A 22,163-nucleotide genomic window follows, 5' to 3' on the forward strand; every position below is an offset into this window, starting at 1 on the left:
TTAATAAAAAGGCATTCTGTTTGATTCTATTCTATTCTATTTAGTTGTATTCAGTGTTAACAAATATATGGCATTACAATTATACATTTTAAAATATTTGGCTTTCATATGGCTCTGCCGGCCAAAAAGGTTCCCGGCCCCTGCGATAAAGCATTGTATGTGTGTATCAATTTCCGGATGCTCTTATTTTGAAGGCGTCTTAAAGTACTTCCGTTCTCGTTCCAGCAATTGACGCGTTGGCGAGCATCGCTGCGGTCACAGCAGGAACATCAGACCGTGTGACGCGGGGACGGAGACATACAAATTCGCTCTTTGTTTCCCGGCAGAGAATCAAACCTTCCTCCGTCGGAGGGTCCATGGAGAGCGGAGCCTCGCTCGTGTCCGCCGGCACCAGCTCGACTTTGATCGGATGTCTTTCAGCTCCACGCCGCCGTTAGATGTTGTCCATCCAGGATTAATTGGTTGACCGATGGCTCCCAAACATGCGCTCCCTCCCAGCGGTTGTCCGGCGGCACCGAGCCTGCATGCACGGACGATGGCCGGCAGTTCGCCCAGGAAGGGGAAGAGGATGCTGGGCCGGTGCTTCTTCAGCTTCGGTGCGGTGCTGATGCTGATCCAGTGCTGCTTGGTTGCTGATGGTGAGTATTTGGTTGTGCTCATACTTCATGTTTGACAATATTTGTGTGTAAAAAACACACACAATGATCATCTGTTGTTGTCAATGTCACTTGGCTTGCTTGGCCAACATGAAGAGTCATTGGATGACTTGTTCTTTCTTGGATGTAAGTTATATCTCAGAGAAGCACTGTTGGTGAACTTTCGGGTTACGGTATAGGTATAGTTTATAGGGGCCCCTTTGGACCGGAGCTTGTTTATTACGGTACTTGGTTGTCATGATCTGCACGTAACAGATATTGGTTTCTTGTATTATTTCCCTTTTGTTCCACGTCCTGTTTTCCTCCATTACTCCGGTCTGAGCGCTGGCTCCTGCACCTGTCTCTGCTTGTCAATCAGGAGGCTTCATTTGCTTCATACGCTTATTCGCTCTTTGTGCACTTCCCAGCTGCACTTGCTTGTTTTTTGGAATCTTTATTCTCAAGAAAGAATGATCCACTATTTACTCGAGTTTGCACTTTTTTGGTAAATGTTTAAGCAGGCTGCTAACTTTTAAATATAAAGCTTGGGGAGATCGATACTATACCCATAGTACAGCGGTGTTTTTCAACCGTTTTTGAGCCAAGGCACATTTTTTGCGTTGAAAAAATTCTAAAGCACACCACCAGGAGAAATCATTAAAAAACAAAACTCAGTTGACAGTAAAAAGTCGTTGTCGCAATTGTTGGATATGACTTTAAACCTTGTTGGAGGTACCGAACCCCACCAGTTTAATATGCGCATTCATCGAACACTTCTTTAGTGAAAAATAATTATTTTTTTTTTTTTCAAATTCAAGGCACAGTTATATGTTTTTTTAGTGGTGCACAAAACCGTGCATGAACATCACCTTGTTCAAAGAACAAAACCAACACAGTGCATGAAGTCACAACAAATGACACACCTGCAAATCAGTCTGACTTCTGCTGTTGCCTTTGAGAGACCAGTTCAGATATGCGTGGCTTCACCTTGGCAAAGGCCACTCTCATGTCATTTTAAATGATAACATTTAATTATTTATTTATTTTCACAGCAAAGCCAATCAATCAATCTAATTTCACAGCAAAGTCTGTTCCTTTTCTTCGTTTTCCACCCAGACATACAATACCAGTACACAGCTCATGAAAAACAATATTTTTTGTTATTGTCATTGTAAGTGGGCCAAAACACTTATTAAAAATAATCTCATGGAAATGACAGCAGTCATTTGATTATAATAATAAAACATTTCATTTGTTATTTAGTCAGGTTTGGGACAGGTGTGCTCACACGTGCTCCACTGAATGTTGAAGGAGTTTTTGCGTTTGCTCACGCATTTGGAAAATTCGAGGGAACATTGTTTGAGGGTATCCATAATATGCCGATAGGGAGAAGTTTTTTTTTACACAATGAGTCGGGTGTGTCTTGATCTCCGCGGCAGAGGCTCCGCCAAACCCCTGAAGCCGACTCACCGAACCCCTAGGGTTCGATGGAACCCAGGTTAAGAACCACTGCTTTAAACCATAACCAAGAATGCATCACTACAGCTCTTGTCTCAAAGTAGTTGTACTGTCACCACCTGTCACATCACACCCTGACTTATTTGGAGTTTTTTGATGTTTTCCTGTGTGTAGAGTTTTAGTTCTTGTCTTGCGCTCCTATTTTGGTGGCTTTTTCTCTGTTTTTGGTATTTTCCTGGAGCAGTTTCATGTCTTCCTTTGAGCGATATTTCCCGCATCTGCTTTTTTGCAATCAAGAATATTTCAGTTGTTTTTATCCTTCTTTGTGGGGACATTGTTGATTGTCATGTCATGTTCGGATGTACATTGTGGACGCCGTCTTTGCTCCACAGTAAGTCTTTGCTGTCGTCCAGCATTCTCTTGTTTTTTTACTTTGCAGCCAGTTCAGTTTTAGTTTCATTCTTCATAGCCATCCCTAAGCTTCAATGCCTTTTCTTAGGGGCACTCACCTTTTGTTTATTTTTGATTTAAGCATTAGATACCTTTTTACCTGCACACTGCCTCCCGCTGTTTCCGACATCTAAGCAATTAGCTACCGGCTGCCGCCTACTGATATGGAAGAGTATTACACGGTTACTCTGCCGAGCTCTAGACAGCACCGACAGCGCTCCCTTTACTCACCATTGTGTGTTATACTCAATGGTTAACTGGCCGTCTTTATGTGCTCGACGCCTCAATCATTGGTATGTGTTCATCTACAAAACCATTCTGGGTATCACTCCATCTTATCTGTCTTGTCTTTTAACAAAGAAACAAGGAAGTCACAATCTTCGTTCAATGAATGTTCTGCAATTTGTCGTCCCCAAAGTAAGAACTGAACTGGGCAAGTAAGCATTTAGGTTTTCAGCACCGAAGGCTTAGAATAACCTACAATCGAATCTTCAACTTCAAACCCTTGTTACATTAAATGAGTTTAAAGCTTCTGTGAAAGGATTGCAGTCTACCTTGTCTGTATGCACATGTGTTATGTGAACAAGTCTTAATGTTGTAAATGTGATGTTTTATGTGTTGTTTACTGTTTTTAATGTAACCTTGCTGCTGCCCTCTTAGGCAGGTCTCCCTTGGAAAAGAGATCTTTGATCTCAATGGGATTTTACCTGGTTAAATAAAGGCTAAATAAAAATAAATAAATGCTGCATAGACCTCCCTGTGCTTCCTGTGCACTTCCCTGCTGCACTATTTCCATTTCATTTTGTTTTCCCTGGTAAAATAGTTTTTATTTGCACATCGCCTGCTGTCTCTACATCCTGGGATCCAGACCAACAATACCCAACACCAACACATTTTTTAATACATTTAAAAAAAAAAAAAGTCTCTACTCTTACTTTTTTGCATGTAAACCTGCAGTTTTGCATTTTTCCCATTGTGGGAAAAATAAGTCTTTCCTAATCTTTTTTTTTTTTTTTTCGCACTGAATTTAATGTTTGGCAGATATCTTGCACTTTAAGTGTTTAATTATATTTGTATACACGTAGTAAATGAAAAACAAGTCATGTTTCTTTTGTTACAATTTACTATAATAGCTTTTGAAAATGAGTTAAAATCAAGTTGTGGACTCAAAAAAATAATAAATAATCGTTTGATGTCTAGTTGACTAATTGAATTGAATGTAATTAATAACTGACTAATTAAATTGACAATTAGAATGTTTGTTGGTTGCAACCCTTGTTTGTCCCTTCGAAACATCTCACGTCACAACCCAAAAAGTAAAATGGATGAATGACAAGAGGTAGATTATGTATTTTCTGTCATCTAGTGAAAGATCATTTAATTGCTGAAATGAACAAACATTTTTTTTTTGAATTTTTTGAAGTAAAAAAACCCCCCAAAAACCCAACCAATTCAGTGAAATTGATCATTTTTGATGATTTCTTGCAATAATGTGCCACAGCACAGTGGTTGGGAATCACTGGCGAAGTATTTATTGACCTACATTGGATTGGTTTAAGCATCTTTAATGTTCACAATGGAACAAAGTGGCTCATGTGCATGCTTTATTTCTTTCGTATGCTAACCCCAATATACCGGATCGTTTCAAACATACCTAATACTTATTTATGGGTGACACAAACAACATGCCTGTGTCTGGGTCGTATTTACAGCTGTGTGATTGAACGTCCACAATTGTGCAGACACGACAACGCTGACCACGCTCTCCCTCTGCACACAACGAGCAAGTTTTATTAATTCATGGAGCACCGAGCCTCCAGCTTCTCAACCTCCAACACGCCCATTGGGGACGTTTCATAGTCACTACAAATCAATGATTTATGAGTTCCTTGTCCTCACGGAATCTGAGGAAAAGACCAAAATAGCAGTAGAGACTGCCATCTTCACAAACTATGCATTGAGAAAATATAAATACAATCGGCCGTATTTGTTCGGATCTAAGATTATGGATTGAAAACAAATGGCCAACATATTCTTTACTCAGAGTGCAAATCATTACCAGCTTTTCCGATCATAAATTGTACACATTTATTTACTAATGCTCTTTTTTTTTTTTTAGATTGTCAGAGAGATATTGGTTTGACATAATGTGTTTTGTTGTAGCTGCAGCTGTTTCTAAAATTGCCAAAGTTTACTTTGACAAAAAGGACAATTCATGACACAATTATTGACCTATTTAAGGCACCAATTACTTCACATCAAATATTCCACTTTGAAATATTTTAGGGCGAAATGTTTGCATATTTTGTGTTTTTGCCAACGTTTACTTTGAATGAATTAATTAATGAAATAAGTTTATTTCGGTCATATAATCAACCATCAACCATTAACCATTTTGTGTGATCAGTTTAACAGTACAGATTATACATATTTAACAATCATACACATTTACACACAATAATAAAATAAAATAAAAAGAATGACCGAAAAAGGAATAGGCTGAAGCCAAAGCTTATATTTTCCTATCCACTGAAAATAAGATTGCCTGGAACATCAACGTTAAAAAAGAAAAATCAATGGGATGAAAGTAATTGTTACTATATTTTATAATTTTCTATTATTTCACCTTTCAAGGTTTTCTTAAACCTTAACAAAGAACTACACGCCTTCAGCTCATCACTGAGCTTGTTCCACCATTTAACTCCTTAAACTGAAATACATTTGTATTTTATATTCGTTCTTACTTTACCTATTTCAAAAATCAATATCCCCCGTAAATTATAGTTTTCTCCTCTTAATTTAAATAACCTAAGAATACAAGCTGGAAGGCTGTTGTTCTTTACTCGAAACATAATTTCCATTGTTTTTAAAAACACAATATCTGAAAATTTGAACACATTAGAACTTATAAATAATGGATTGGTAGGTTCATAGTAGCACACTTTGTGTATTATTCCAATGACCCTTTTTTGAAGTTTAATTATTAGGTCTATGTTTGTTCTATAAACATTTCCCCAAAATTCTACACAATATGTTAAATATGGAAAAATAAAAGAATAATATAACATATGCAGACATTTCTTATTCAGCATGTGTTTTACTTTCTAAAGAATAGCAATGGATTTGGATATTTTTCCCTTTATATATTCAATATGCGGTTTCCAACATAATTTATGATCAATTATTATTCCCAAGAATTTAGTTTCATACACTCTATCAATTTCCACTAGATTTAATTTTAATTTTGCTTCACAATTTGTCCTTGCACCACTAAACACCATAAATTTAGTTTTCTTATCATTTAATGATAACTTATTAATATCAAACCATTTCTTTAGCTGAATCAACTCAACCTCTATTATCCTCAACACTTTCTTCAAGTCTTCTCCTGAACAATATACATTTGTATCATCTGCAAACATAATACATTTCAATTTATTAGATACTGAACAAATATCATTTAAATAAAGTATAAATAACTTAGGTCCCAATACCGAGCCTTGTGGAACCCCACAAGTTACTCTTCTTGGCTGTGATTTAGTCTTATTAATTTCCACATATTGAGATCTATTACTTAAATAACTACTTAACCATTGTTGTGAAACACCTCATATGGCATAGTTTTCCAATTTTTGCAGAAGTAAGGAATGATCGACAAAAAGGGCGTAAAACATACATAAAAAAACCCCCATCAAAAATAATGCAAGCTTATAGATGAGCAATGTGTGAGAGTTATCTCATAGAAACTGGTCTCAGTATGATGCAGTGTAATTCTACATCACTGAAAACTGTGACAGCAATATTGCTTTTCTGGCAGTGTCAATCAAAATTATTATCAATGTAAAAGCAGAATGTATGAAAAATATTTGTGTGTGTTTTAAAATTCAGTGTTTAAACATTTTTTTGTATAAAAATGTAGTATATAAAAAGTCAGTGTTTGAAAATTCAGTGCATACAAGTTTAGTGTTTACAAATACAGTGTATAAAAATTCAGTGCTGAAAAATTCTATATTTAAAAATTCAGTGCTGAAAAATTCAATATCTAAAAATTGAGTGTAAAAAAATTCAGTGCTGAAAAATTCAATATTTAAAAATTCAGTGTAAAAAAATTCAGCGCTGAAATATTCCGCGTAGAAAATTGGCTGCTTCAAACAGCAAGACCCACTTCCGCTAAATTAAGACTGAAGCAATCAGTCCTGTCTCAGAACCAGCCAATGAAGTGTCAAGTTTGAAGTAACTGACAGGGGTCTTGCAAACAGCATACAAAAGGGAGTCAACTTGGCTACTTAGGTATAATACAACATAATAAACATTTCAATGTTGATGTTTCCAAACTATAACTACTAATTCGAATCTGCACTTTTGATTGACATGCGGGTTACTACGGTAACCATAGGACACTCTGCTCCATGCAGACGAGGCATGGGATAGAGTGGGCGGGGCTTGTTTATACAGCAACAAGCCTGAGACTCGAGTGTCAGACGGAGGCAGATTCCTACAATAAAGTTCTGCAGAACAGTGATATTTTATAGAATATTTGCATGTTTTTTACCCTTAGCATTTATATTTCACCATGTTTGTTGTGTCTTTGTTGTACCTGTTCGGTTATAACAGATGTCGATCAAGAAGGTGGTCTGCAGTTGGGGAGCAACATTCGTATATTCTCAATATTCAGTGTTTTATTGGTTATAGTTAATACTGTAAATCCCACATTCTGTATTTTCATGTATATTTTAAGTGTCTTATTCAGTAAAAAAAATACAATTTCATTCCGTTTTTGAGATGGTCTGTTATAACGTTTTAGTATCAGTCATTATTGTGTGAATGTTTGTACCATTGTGTGATCAGCTTTTATCCTTTTTTGCGGAATCTTGGGATTTGTTCACAGCAACCTCCACTATCTTTAAAGTGTTCATAAAAAAGACTCCAAGCAGATAGAGCAGATTACATGACCTGGCAGCATGAAGTGCTGCATAACTTGCCGCTTTGAAAGACCCGTGACATGTGACTTCAAACTTGACACCTCATTGGCAGGTTCTGAGACAGGATCGATTGCTTGTATTAATTTACCGGAAGTGGGTATTGCATTTTAAAGCAGCAATTTTTTCTTCACTGAATCTTTAAACAACTACATTTTCAAACACTGAATTTTTCAAAGCTGAATTTGTATACGCTGAATTTTTTTTACACTGAATTTTTTTTTTTAACGAAATTGTCAGCATAAATTGATTGAATTCAAACACGAAAAATTCCATCCATCTATCCATTTAGTGTCAAAGAAAAGCTTTCGTAATAAAGACACAATTTAACCTCCATAGTCTAGACACAAGGATGCAGAGACGGCAGACAAAATGTATTTATTAACAAAAATAAATAGTGCAGCAGGGACGTGCACAGGAAGCAAAGAGAAAGCTATGCAGCAGAAATCAAAGCAAAAATCACAAGGAACACTATGCAAAATGGAAGCACAGAGCAAAATGATCCATAAAATCAATCAATCAATCAATCAATGTTTATTTATATAGCCCTAAATCACAAGTGTCTCAAAGGGCTGTACAAGCCACAACGACATCCTCGGTACAGAGCCCACATACGGGCAAGGAAAAACTCACCCCAGTGGGACGTCGGTGAATGACTATGAGAAACCTTGGAGAGGACCGCATATGTGGGTAACCCCCCCCCTCTAGGGGAGACCGAAAGCAACGGATGTCGAGTGGGTCTGACATAACATTGTGAAAGTCCAGTCCACAGTGGATCCAACACATCAGCGGGAGTCCAGTCCACAGCGGGGCCAACAGGAAACCATCCCGAGCGGAGACGGGTCAGCAGCGCAGAGATGTCCCCAACCGATGCACAGGCTAGTGGTCCACCCGGGGTCCCGGCTCTGGACAGCCAGCACTTCATCCATGGCCACCGGACCTATGCAACTCCCCCTCGCAAGGGACAGGGGAGAAGAGGAGAGAAGAAAAGAAACGGCAGATCAACTGGTCTAAAAAAGGGGGGGTCTATTTAAAGGCTAGATTATACAAATGAGTTTTAAGATGGGACTTAAATGCTTCTACTGAGGTAGCATCTCTAACTGTTACCAGGAGGGCATTCCAGAGTACTGGAGCCCGAATAGAAAACGCTCTGTAGCTTGAAAACTTGTGTTAGGTGTGTCTTGATTGCCAGTCAGAGTCAGGTGAGGGAGCCAGGGCCCAGAGAAGAAAAATAAAGTCAAAACTGTCAAGTGAGATCATGACAACAGTTGTTTTGACTGAAATATATTTAGTTATTTTTAATGCCATGTCTTTTACAGTAAATAACAGTTTCCTGCGCTAACTGAATATTCTTTACATCCGTCATATTTTCTGATGTTTTGATGAGAGGATATCTTATATGTTTTGAATTCTGTCAGAAATTATTTATTTTATTCGTGTGGCCTTAGATCAGGGTCCCCAACGGCCCGCCAGCGTCCAGAATCCGGCCCGTGGGTAGTCAGTAGTAAAAAAAAAAAAAAAAAGATTTTATTTTTATAAATTACAATTTTATTAATCTATCCCAGTGGTCCCCAAACTACGTCTAGCGAGCCAGATCCGGCCTGCCAGCGTCCAAAATCCGGCCCGCGGGTAGTCCCGAGTGAAAAAAAACAACATATATATATAAATATATATATTTTTAAATGATATTTTTTTTTAATCCATCCCAAGGTCCCCAAACTACGGCCCGTGGGCCAGATACGGCCCGCCAGCGTGCAAAATCCGGCCCGCGGATAATCCCGAGTTTAAAAAAAAAAGTTTTTTGTTTTTAAATTATACATTCTTTTATCTATCCCAGGGGGTCTACAAACTACAACCCGCGGGTAGTCCAGAGTAAAATAAAATAAAAATAAAAATATATATTTCTAAATTTTATTGTAATTTTTTTTATCCATCACACGGGTCCCCAAACTACGAACGGTGTCCAAAATCTGGCCCGTAGAGTAAAAAAAAAAAAAAGTCATTAAAAAAAAAAAAAAATAAATAAAAATTTTAAATCTATCCCTTCTAGCCCATCCATCAATTCATTTTCTACCACTTGCTACTCTCGGGGTCTCCTAGCCGCTCAGGCAAATCATATTGTCTAAAAATGCATTTTCCCATCAATCGCACCGCAGTGTCGGGTTATATGTATGTATGTATATATATATATATATATATATATATATATATATATATATATATATATATATATATATATATATATATATATATATATATATATATATATATACACTACCGTTCAAAAGTTTAGGGTCACCCAAACAATTTTGTGGAATAGCCTTCCTTTCTAAGAACAAGAATAGACTGTCGAGTTTCAGATGAAAGTTCTCTTTTTCTGGCCATTTTGAGCGTTTAATTGACCCCACCAAATGTGATGCTCCAGAAACTCAATCTGCTCAAAGGAAGGTCAGTTGTGTAGCTTCTGTAACGAGCTAAACTGTTTTCAGATGTGTGAACATGATTGCACAAGGGTTTTCAAATCATCAATTAGCTTTCTGAGCCAATGAGCAAACACATTGTACCATTAGAACACTGGAGTGATAGTTGCTGGAAATGGGCCTCTATACACCTATGTAGATATTGCACCAAAAACCAGACATTTGCAGCTACAATAGTCATTTACCACATTAGCAATGTATAGAGTGTATTTCTTTAAAGTTAAGACTAGTTTAAAGTTATCTTCATTGAAAAGTACAGTGCTTTTCCTTCAAAAATAAGGACATTTCAATGTGACCCCAAACTTTTGAACGGTAGTGTATATATATATATATATAAAAATTAATTTTCCCATCGATCGCACCGCAGTGTCGATCGATCGTTGCGATCAATGGGAAAATGCATTTTTAGACAATTTATATATATATATATATATATATATATATATATATATATATATATATATATATATATATATATATATATATATATATATATATATATATATATATATGTATATATATATATGTATGTATGTATGTATGTATGGCCCGGCCCCTGGCTAATTTTTTTTAACTCAATGCCACCCCCGGGTCAAAAAGTTTGGGGACCCCTGCCTTAGATGATAATTGGAATGTACTTTAGCCAAACAAGACTAGGAAACTATATATTGTATCATCCATCCATCCATCCATTTTCTACTGCTTGTCCCTTTCGGGGTTGCAGGGGTGCTGGAGCCTACTCCACAACATGGCTTTAAATCAAATGTTCTTACTCTTCAAGTGCAGCATACCAGGAATCACACAAAAGCCATGAAGCCTGTTGCTACTTCCCTCACATTGGGAAGATGTTATAAATAGATTTAAGAATGAATGGTAGTGAGATATGGAAAACGGAGACGCTTGCCAAACATTTGAACAAAACACACAGTTGGCAAGTGAAATTGGAGAAAACTGCCCACTTTCTCACACATCCTCTTTTAGAGGCGAATGCTGAGCGCAAGTTTTCTATTGTGTGGCGGGAAGGCGATTTGACCTCCTTACCTGGTTCCGTTACGACACTCCATCTCCCTTTCTTATAAGGCTTTTTAAAGCTCTTCATGCACCATCTATAGCTGTGATTCTCTGGTCCGTGTTACCATGGGAACAGATCTGCAGTCTGTAGTTGTCTCACTGCGTGTTGGTATGTGTCAGTCAGTGATTGTAATAACATGAGTACATTCTGCTTCCTTCATGGAATAACGTTCCAGTGGCCATGTTACCCAGCCAAATATTGTCTACATATATCTATTTTCAATTATTACTCATTTTGCAGCAATGATTCATTGTGTGGTTGGTTAATCAACGGTTTGAAATTGATCACCGCTCCCGTTATTCACTTTTATGATGTCTTTTAAGCATTTTGTGACCAGAGAGATAGTTTTGCCTCATCAAATTTATAAGTGCGTTGAATAATTTGTGAGGTTCGATGCAAGGTGTTTTAGTGTGAAGGGGTTGCTGTTCCTGCTTGTGTTGAATGAGCTCAGGATTCATTTGTTGGTTTTATCTGCCACTGCTTGTATTTATTACACAATGCGTTCTTGTCTGTGTGCTGGATTATTTAACGTCCATATTTGGGTGGCATAATCAGAAACGCTAAAAGGGCATATAAAACAATCACTATCATATTAGTTTGTCCCGGGATGTGAAAATTAATGCTTTAATGCAAAATAATTCATCATCATTATAAAAGAGAATTTTACTCATCATTAACAATCCGTATGTAAGACACTAACACATGTCTTTCTATTTCATGTGCGTTCTAAATAGTGAAAAACTGCTACTTAGAGGCGGCTAACAATGCAGGTAATTGGGATTAATCTAGTCCAGCTGTAAAGTGCTCTAAAAACAGCCAACAACGCTCCATTTACATGCCATAACCTGCATAGTAACCAAGCTATAGCTGCATTGTTATTGTAAGAGCTAACGCAGAGGATCTACTTTTCTGGCGTAGTGACATATCGTCTCGCTCACACTGCTCCTTTGAGCATTAGCGAGTAGCCAGCTACTAACCAACGTCAGATTAGGGTTGTACGGTATACCGGTATTAGTATAGTGCCGAGATACTAATTAATCATATTCCGTACTATACCGCCTCTGAAAAGTACCGGTCCACCACCCCCCGTGCCCCAGTAGTCATCACGTCGTGTCATTGCTGGTTTACGGGCAGACGAGCATGTTCGGCAGCGCACAATCACGGAGTACTTACAGACAGACACAGTGTGTAGATAGAAAAGGGAGAACGGACGCAATTTGGCTTATAAACTAATGATAAAGGTGAAGTTATAACACTGAAACAGTTAAACATGCTTCACTACACACCAACGTCAAAATGTAAACAAACGCCATTTTTGGATCTACACCTAACATCCACTGTAATGATACCAAGTACAGTAGTGTATCTAGTCGATACTACTATTATTATGTAAATATTTTTTGGCATCATAACATCTTCTTTCGTTTAAAAAAAAATTATTTTATTTTTATAAACTCAGGAAATATGTCCCTGGACACATGAGGACTTTGAATATGACCAATGTATGATCCTGTAACAACTTGGTATCAATCAATCAATCAATCAATCAATCAATGTTTATTTATATAGCCCTAAATCACAAGTGTCTCAAAGGGTTGTACAAGCCACAACGACATCCTCGGTACAGAGCCCACATACGGGCAAGGAAAACTCACCCCAGTGGGACGTCAATGTGGATGACTATGAGAAACCTTGGAGAGGACCGCATATGTGGGTAACCCCCCCCCCCTCTAGGGGAGACCGAAAGCAATGGATGTCGAGTGGGTCTGACATAATATTGTGAAAGTCCAACACATCAGCGAAAGTCCAGTCCATAGTGGGGCCAGCAGGAACCATCCCGAGCGGAGACGGGTCAGCAGCGTAGAGATGTCCCCATTCGATGCACAGGCTAGCGGTCCACCCCGGGTTGGGAGCAGAGTAGAAAAGAAAAGAAAAGAAACGGCAGATCAACTGGTCTAAAAAGGGAGTCTATTTAAAGGCTAGAGTATACAAAAGAGTTTTAAGATGAGACTTAAATGCTTCTACTGAGGTAGCATCTCTAACTTTTACAGGGAGGGCATTCCATAGTATTGGAGCCCGAATAGAAAACGCTCTATAGCCCGCAGACTTTTTTTGGGCTCTGGGAATCACTAATAAGCCGGAGTTCTTTGAACGCAGATTTCTTGCCGGGACATATGGTACAATACAATCGGCAAGATAGGCAGGAGCTTGGGTGTAACGAACGCATGGATAATGATCTCAGCATCGCTTGTGGACAAAATGGAACGAATTTTAGCGATATTACGGAGATGAAAGAAGGCCATTTTAGTAACACTCTTAATGTGTGACTCAAACGAGAGAGTTGGATCGAAGATAATACCCAGATTCTTTACCGAGTCGCCTTGTTTAATTGTTTGGTTGTCAAATGTTAAGGTGGTATTATTAAATAGATGTCGGTGTCCAGCAGGACCGATAATCAGCATTTCCGTTTTCTTAGCGTTGAGTTGCAAAAAGTTAGCGGACATTCATTGTTTAATTTCATTAAGACACGCCTCCAGCTGACTACAATCCGGCGTGTTGGTCAGCTTTAGGGGCATGTAGAGTTGAGTGTCATCAGCATAACAGTGAAAGCTAACACCGTATTTGCATATGATGTCACCTAGCGGCAGCATGTAAATACTAAAGAGTGCAGGGCCAAGACCCGAACCCTGGGGAACTCCGCACGTTACCTTAACATAGTCTGATGTCACATTGTTATGGGAGACGCACTGCATCCTGTCAGTAAGATAAGAGTTAAACCAACACAAGGCTAAGTCTGACATCCCAATACGTGTTTTGATACGCTCTAATGAAATATTATGATCAACAGTATCGAAAGCGGCGCTAAGATCAAGAAGCAGCAACATAGATGACGCATCAGAATCCATCGTTAGCAATAGATCATTAGTCATTTTTGCGAGGGCTGTCTCCGTAGAGTGATTTGCCCTGAAACCGGACTGAAAAGGTTCACAGAGATTGTTAGACGCTAAGTGTTCATTTAGCTGCTTTGCGACAATTTTTTCGAGGATTTTCGAGATAAACGGAAGGGGGGACACCGGCCGGTAGTTTACCAAGAGATCAGGATCGAGGTTAGGTCTTTTGAGTAGAGGATGAATAACCGCTTTTTTGAATGCTAGGGGAACAGTGCCAGAGGAAAGTGATAAGTTTATAATATTTAACACTGATGGACCTAATAATACAAAAAGCTCCTTGATAAGTTTCCCAGGAATTGGGTCAAGTAAACATGTTGTTTGTTTTGTCCCATTTACACATTTTAACAATTCCTCCAATGTTATTTCATCAAAGAGAGAGAAACTATTTTGGAGGGCAGTGTCCGTCATATATACACTCGTATCTGTGTTAATAGAACCCAGTTGTAGCTGAGATGCATTGTCTTTAATCTCTTTTCTAATGACTTCAATTTTCTTATTAAAGAAATTCATAAAGTCATCTGCTGAGTGGGTGGAGCTACTGGGAGGAGTCCCTTGTTGGGTTAGCGATGCTACTGTACTAAACAAAAATTTCGGATCATTTTTGTTGAGGTGGATGAGATTTGAGTAATATTTAGCTTTAGCTGAGGTAAGCATGCGTTAATAAGTTATTAAACTATCACTCCATGCTTGATGGAAAACCTCAAGTTTAGTCGCACGCCATTTGCGTTCCAGCTTTCTACATGATAATTTCTGGGCTTTAGTTTCTTCTGGGGTACGCCTTTTAGGGGCCCTTTTTAGCTTTAGCGGTGCTACACTATCAATGGTGTTGTGCAGGGCGTCGTTAAAGTTGTTAGTGAGGTTATCCATAGAGCCCACATAATTTGGGAATGGTGCCATTACCGAAGGCAGTAGGTCAGTAAGAGTCGTCGTTGTGGCATCATTAATGTTGCGGCTGCTATAGTAGTTATTATTATTATTATTAATTTGTTGACAATGAGTCAGAACTTCGAATTTTATAAGGTAATGATCGGACATTACTTTAGTGTACGGGAGTATTGTAACTTTAGAGGTGGTGACACCCCTGACAAGCACTAGATCTATACTAGATCTATCGTATTACCGTTGCGATGCGTGGGTTCATTTATTATTTGTGTAAGACCACAGCTATCAATTATAGTCTGGAGTGCCACGCATGGAGGGTCCGATGGGGTATTCATATGGATATTAAAGTACCCCATTATGATTATATTGTCGGCGTGCGTCACTAGATCAGCAACAAACTCTGAGAATTCACTGATGAAGTCCGAATAGGGCCCAGGGGGGCGGTAGATAACAGCCAGGTCGAGAGGTAGCGGTGTGACAAACCTCATAGTGAGCACCTCAAACGAGTTATATTTATTATTTAGGTTAGGTGTAAAATTATAGTTTTCATTGTATATTAGTGCGACACCCCCTCCCCTTTTAAGAGGACGGGCAACATGTGCATTCGTATAGTTAGGAGGCAGTGGCGTGCGGTGAGGTTAAAGTCTGGTGAGGCACTGCATCATCACAGTCAGATTTACAAACATATGAACCCTAAATAGTATCTTATTCACCATGTGATTGGCAGCAGTAAACGGGTTATGTTTAAAAGCTCATACCAGCATTCTTTACACAACTGTAGCACACAAAAAAGCACATTTAATTAAAAAAAAAAACATTATTATGGTCTTACCTTTCTTGCTGGGCATCCACACAGCCAGCCTTTGCGTGTGTACCACTCCGTTTGAAAAGAACGGGTCTTCTGTCCCGAAGTCAAAAGCAAACCTTTTAGCTCCGGCGTTGGTCTACCTTTAATTATTACCTCCTGCTTCGATTGAAAGTCCAGTTTAGAAAACTGTTTTATTTTACATATGTAATCCTCCATGTTTTTAATAAAAGTCCAGGCGAAAGGAATAAACAATCGCTGCAAACTTTTTTTTTTTCTTTTTTTCTTTGTTCTGCGGCCGAGGAATGATCTCTGGGATCACTACCGCCCTCTACCACCAGGAGGCCGGATTACTGCGAGCCTCAACCAGTATGTCTTTTGCAGCAGATTTATGAATGCTCAGCACAAGAAATACGTTACACACATACAGTTTTTGACAAAATACACTGTACATTATATTATATTATATACCTCAGCTAACTAAACTATGCCATAGTTTAGTTAGCTGATATAATTCATATAGCAATACAGTCTCACTGCACAGCAGCTCAGCAGTTAGCCGAGTCATTGTGCACAATCCATGTTGAGGCACAAATCCGTGACGTGCCTCAACTGGCTGCTGATCACCGCACCGTCTCTTCTCAGTATTTGAACGGCAAATGTGAAAATAAAAATAAAAATAATCTAAAACTGGTGAAGTTAAATGGAAAATAACTTTAGTATAATCACTGGATACATATAACAATTTAATTATTATTTTTTTCTTTTTACATTTTTTTTCTTTCCATGATGGCAGGTGAGGCCCCGCCTCCCCTGCCTCTAGTGACTGCACGCCACTGTTAGGAGGAGATGTCTCATTTAGCGCAAAAAAATCGTCTGGTTTGAGCCAGGTCTCGGCGAGACCAACGACGTCAAGTTTGTTGTCTCTAATGACCTCATTAACTAATAGCGTTTTGGAAGATAATGATCTTATGTTTAAAAAGCCCATATTATAGGTAGTGGGCTGTTTTGAGGATTGTTTGTTGAAATTATCCGAAGTAGCAATATTAATAATGTTGCGTTTATATCGGGTTGATACCCAAATTTGTGGTATCATCCAAAACTAATGTAAAGTATCCAAACAGCAGAAGAATAAGTGATTATTACATTTTAACAGAAGTGTAGACAGAACATGTTAAAAGAGAAAGTAAGCAGATATTAACAGTAAATGAACGAGTAGATTAATCATTCATTTTATACCACTTGTCCTTAATAATTTTGACAAAATAATAGAATGGAAAATAAAACAATATGTTACTGCATATGCCAGCAGACTAATTAGGAGCCTTTGTCTGCTTACTTACTATTAAAAGACAAGTTGTCTTGTATGTTCACTATTTTATTTAAGGACAAACTTGCAATTAGAAACATATGTTTAATGTACCCTAAGATTTTTTGTTAAAACAAAGCCAATAATGCTATTTTTTTTGGTCCCCTTTATTTAGAAAAGTATCAAAAAGTACCGAAAATTATCTGGTACTGGTACCAAAATATTGGTATCGGGACAACACTGCGTTGCATGCGACCCGGCATAAAATAAAGAAAAAGAAGAAGGAGCTTGGACAGCTTCTGCTGCTGCTGCTGTATTGTATTTGAGTTAAGAAAAGTTTATGTTAAATTTATGGCTGTCAACATAAACACGTCGACGCATTTGATTAATAAAATACATATTTCGTTATCATAAATGAATGCAGATTAATCTCACTATTTGTTTTAACTACACATTAACCCGAAAGATGGCGTGCGTTGTTACACGGTCAGTGATCTATGTCAGGGTGAAGATGGGTGATGAGAGTCCGAGAGGTGTGCTCGGCAGCCAGTTTTGCTTTAGAACACACTCTGATATTGCAGCGAAAAACTTTATCATCGGCGCACATCAAGGTTAAAATACAAACCCCGTTTCCATATGAGTTGGGAAATTGTGTTAGATGTAAATATAAACGGAATACAATGATTTGCAAATCCTTTTCAACTCATATTCAGTTGAATGCACTACAAAGACAAGATATTTGATGTTCAAACTCATAAACTTTTTTTTTTGTTGTTGCAAATAATCATTAACTCAGAATTTTATGGCTGCAACATGTGCCAAAGTAGTTGGGAAAGGGCATGTTCACCACTGTGTTACATGGCCTTTCCTTTTAACAACACTCAGTAAACGTTTTGGAACTGAGGAGACACATTTTTGAAGCTTCTCAGGTGGAATTCTTTCCCATTCTTGCTTGATGTACAGCTTAAGTTGTTCAACAGTCCGGGGGTCTCCGTTGTGGTATTTTAGGCTTCATAATGCGCCACACATTTTCAATGGGACACGGGTCTGGACTACAGGCAGGCCAGTCTAGTACCCGCACTCTTTTACTATGAAGCCACGTTGATGTAACACGTGGCTTGGCATTGTCTTGCTGAAATAAGCAGGGGCGTCCATGGTAACGTTGCTTGGATGGCAACATATAATAATAATAATAATAATACCTGGGATTTATATAGCGCTTTTCTAAGTACCCAAAGTCGCTTTACATTCTTGAACCCATCATTCATTCACACCTGGTGGTGGTAAGCTACTTTCGTAGCCACAGCTACCCTGGGGTAGACTGACGGAAGCGTGGCTGCCAATTTGGCGCCTACGGCCCTTCCGACCACCACCTACCATTCATCATTCATTTCACCGATGTGAGCGGCAAGGGTGAAGTGTCCTGCCCAAGGACACAACGGCAGCGATTTTTGGATGGTAAGAGGCGGGGAGCGAACCTGCAACCCTCAGGTTTCTGGCACGGTTGCTCTACCCACTACGGCACGCCGCCCCGTTGCTCCAAAACCTGTATGTACCTTTCAGCATTAATGGTGCCTTCACAGATGTGTAAGTTACCCATGTATTGAGCACTAATACACCCCCATACCATCACAGATGCTGGATTTTCAACTTTGCGCCTATAACAATCCGGATGGTTCTTTTCCTCTTTGGTCCGGAGGACACGACGTCCAAAGTTTCCAAAAACAATTTGAAATGTGGACTCGTCAGACCACAGAACACTTTTCCACTTTGTATCAGTCCATCTTAGATGAGCTCAGGCCCAGCGAAGCCGACGGCGTTTCTGGGTGTTGTTGATAAACGGTTTTCGCCTTGCATAGGAAAGTTTTAACTTGCACTTACAAATGTAGCGACCAACTGTAGTTACTGACAGTGGGTTTCTGAAGTGTTCCTGAGCCCATGTGGTGATATCCTTTACACACTGATGTCGCTTGTTGATGCAGTACAGCCTGAGGGATCGAAGGTCACAGGCTTAGCTGCTTACGTGCAGTGATTTCTCCAGATTCTCTGAACCCTTTGATGATATTACGGAGCGTAGATGGTGAAATCCCTAAATTCCTTGCAATAGCTGGTTGAGAAAGGTTTTTCTTAAACTGTTCGACAATTTGCTCACGCATTTGTTGACAAAGTGGTGACCCTCGCCCCATCCTTGTTTGTGACTGACTGAGCATTTCATGGAATCTACTTTTATACCCAATCATGGCACCCACCTGCTCCCAATTTGCCTGTTCACCTGTGGGATGTTCCAAATAAGTGTTTGATGAGCATTCCTCAACTTTATCAGTATTTATTGCCACCTTTCCCAACTTCTTTGTCACGTGTTGCTGGCATCAAACTCTAAAGTTAATGATTATTTGAAAAAAAAAAAAAAAGTTTATCAGTTTGAACATCAAATATGTTGTCTTTGTAGCATATTCAACTGAATATGGGTTGAAAATGATTTGCAAATCATTGTATTCCGTTTATATTTACATCTAACACAATTTCCCAACTCATATGGAAACGGGGTTTGTAGCATCTTAAAGCAAAACACATACATGAGGATGCCACTAGCAAGAATGCTTCATCGACAACAAGCAGAAGACGATAAAGAACTCTGGCGGAGTTTACCAGCATCAATGTTGTTAACAAAAGTACCACAGATAAGTTAAATTTTGTCTTTGCAAAATGGATCGCCACCACATGTAGGCCACTTAATATATGTGAAGACCAAGGACTGCAAGATATCATTCGTATCACCACAGGTGATCCTTCATACAAACTGCCTTGGAGGGGCATACAAAGATAAACAAACTGTATTACACAAACAAGAGCATCAAGTTGCATCTACTGGCTGATTCTGAATTTATTTTGTTTATCCTAGACCAGGGGTTCTTAAACTTTTTCGACCTCAGGGCCCAATTTTTCCATGACAGAGGGGCCTGGGCCTGTTCAAATATTAACACTGAATTAGTAATCTTACTCTTGTTTTTTTTGAATGATATAAAACCATGTGTTAATCACAAAGATGATAACTTATGTAAAACATAAACCTTAGGCTTAGGTCAGGCTGATAAGACCAATACGTATTAATAATTATACTTCATAAGAAGGGACTGATACATAACTGATGAAATGTACATACAATTATGCTGTTTTAAAATAATAAAGTAAATTAATAATGAATATTATTTTGTTTGATATTATGTATTCATATTTATTTTTAACTTAACTGTCAATAACATTTAAGTGTAAATGTAAATACAGCGTCACCACTTTAGTCATAGTTTTTGCGCTTAACAAATGTCTCTATGACTTCAGCACCAGACTTCTTTTTTGTTTGATATTGTTATACTGTCATTAGTGGTGGAAAAGCATATTAAATGTACACGGACCACAGCAGGGAAACATATATCTTTTGACGGCCCTCAAGGGGGCCCTATGGTTAAGAAGCACTGCCAAAGACCATTAGACCTTAGTAATTAATCACAACTGTCTGAGATCGCATTGTACCAAAAAAAGAGAAAAGGTAAATCGGCACGTTTGTTTAAACAACTGGTTAAACTGAAGAAGAGTGCAATATGCTAAGTTGTTTATGGCTGCATTTACTAAATTATCTATTAGTGTACATCTGTATCTTGTTTGCTATTTTATTGCAAATATTTTCAAAATTAGCATTTAATTCTTACTATACTAACTGTCTGTCACCAATTTTGAGCATATCAATGTTTCACAGTAAAACATTTGTATATGACTCTCTTGAGAATACATTTGTGTCAACATATGGGGTCTTTGAAAAGGTAAGAAAATCATTTAACTGTGATTGATCATAATTAATCCATATTCAAAAGTGTGATTAAATCTGAAATCTAAAATAATCGATTGACAGCACTAGTTGAATTATAAATAAATGCATCTCACATGTATAGGATAAGGTTGTGGCACCAAGTTGGAAGTTGGTCCTCTTCGAAAGTCCACACGCAACCAACAATTGCAAGTTTGTCCTTAAATAAAATAGTGAACATACGAGACAACTTTTCTTTTAGTGGTAAGTAAACAAGCAAAGGCTCCTAATTTAGCGGCTGACGTATGCAGTAACATATTGTGTCATTTTCCATTCTATTATTTTGTCAAAATTATTAAGGACAAACAGTAGAAAATAAATTATTAATCTACTTGTTCATTTACTGTTAATATCTGCTTACTTTCTCTTTTAACATGTTCTATCTACACTTCTGTTAAAATGTAATAATCACTTATTCTTCTGTTGTTTGGATGTTTTACATTAGTTTTGGATGATACTACAAATTTGGGTATCAATCCGATACCAAGTCGTTACAGGATCATACATTGGTCATATTCAAAGTCCTCATGTGTCCAGGGACATATTTCCTGAGTTTATAAACATAATATAAATTGAAAAAAAAACAAAAAAATATTTTGTGTGGCTAAAAGAATATTGATGTAATCATAGTAGTATCGACTAGATACGTTCCTGTACTTGGTATCATTACAGTGGATGTCAGGTGTAGATCCACCCATGGCGTTTGTTTACATTTTGACGCCGTTGAGCTACGGTGTGTAGTGAAGCATGTTTAGCTATTCCTCGTCCTGCAGGGATGATACTTGTAAGAAACATACTTTATTTGTTGCCATGGAGGCGAAGATTAGTGATTTAGAAGTAGCTAAATCTTAAAGCACCTCTTCCAGAGAGCGTTTCAATGTTATAACTTCGTCTATTGTCCCTTATCTGTCTACACACTGTGTCTGCTTGTAAGTACTCCGTGATTGTGCGCTGCCGAACTTGCTCGTCTGCTCGTAAAACCGGCAATGTCACGACGTGACGACGCGCCGTCATGCCCGTTAATAAGAAGGTGCGTGGGGAACGGTACTTTTTAGAGGCGGTATAGTACCGAATATGATTCATTAGTATCGCGGTAATATACTAATACCGGTATACCGTACAACCCTTCTGAGGAGTGTGGATTATTCTAAATTTAGCAGCTCAAGAAGAGCACAAGTGCTGAAAGATACAACATCCCATCAGCCGCACACAGAGAAGTGAAAACCCATCATTCATCCATTCCACATTCACACAGCGGTGGTGGTAAGCTACATTTGTAG

General features: G+C 38.3%; 1 protein-coding gene across 3 annotated transcripts in view; it reads left to right on the plus strand.

The window, feature by feature from the left end:
- Positions 1-245: 245 nt before the first annotated feature.
- The window catches only part of kiaa1549la (KIAA1549-like a), a 303,560-nt gene continuing 281,642 nt past the window's right edge, over positions 246-22,163 (plus strand). For 2 of the 3 annotated variants that reach the window (XM_062035892.1, XM_062035893.1), the window contains exon 1: positions 247-638. In XM_062035892.1, the coding sequence (XP_061891876.1) occupies positions 470-638 (169 nt within the window). In that variant the 5' untranslated portion in view covers positions 247-469. Of the gene's footprint in view, positions 639-22,163 lie in introns of all 3 variants that reach the window. The other variant, XM_062035891.1, reaches the window with a different exon arrangement.

This window comes from Entelurus aequoreus, linkage group LG24 (genome assembly GCF_033978785.1).
Source record: "Entelurus aequoreus isolate RoL-2023_Sb linkage group LG24, RoL_Eaeq_v1.1, whole genome shotgun sequence".
Classification (NCBI taxonomy): domain Eukaryota; kingdom Metazoa; phylum Chordata; class Actinopteri; order Syngnathiformes; family Syngnathidae; genus Entelurus; species Entelurus aequoreus.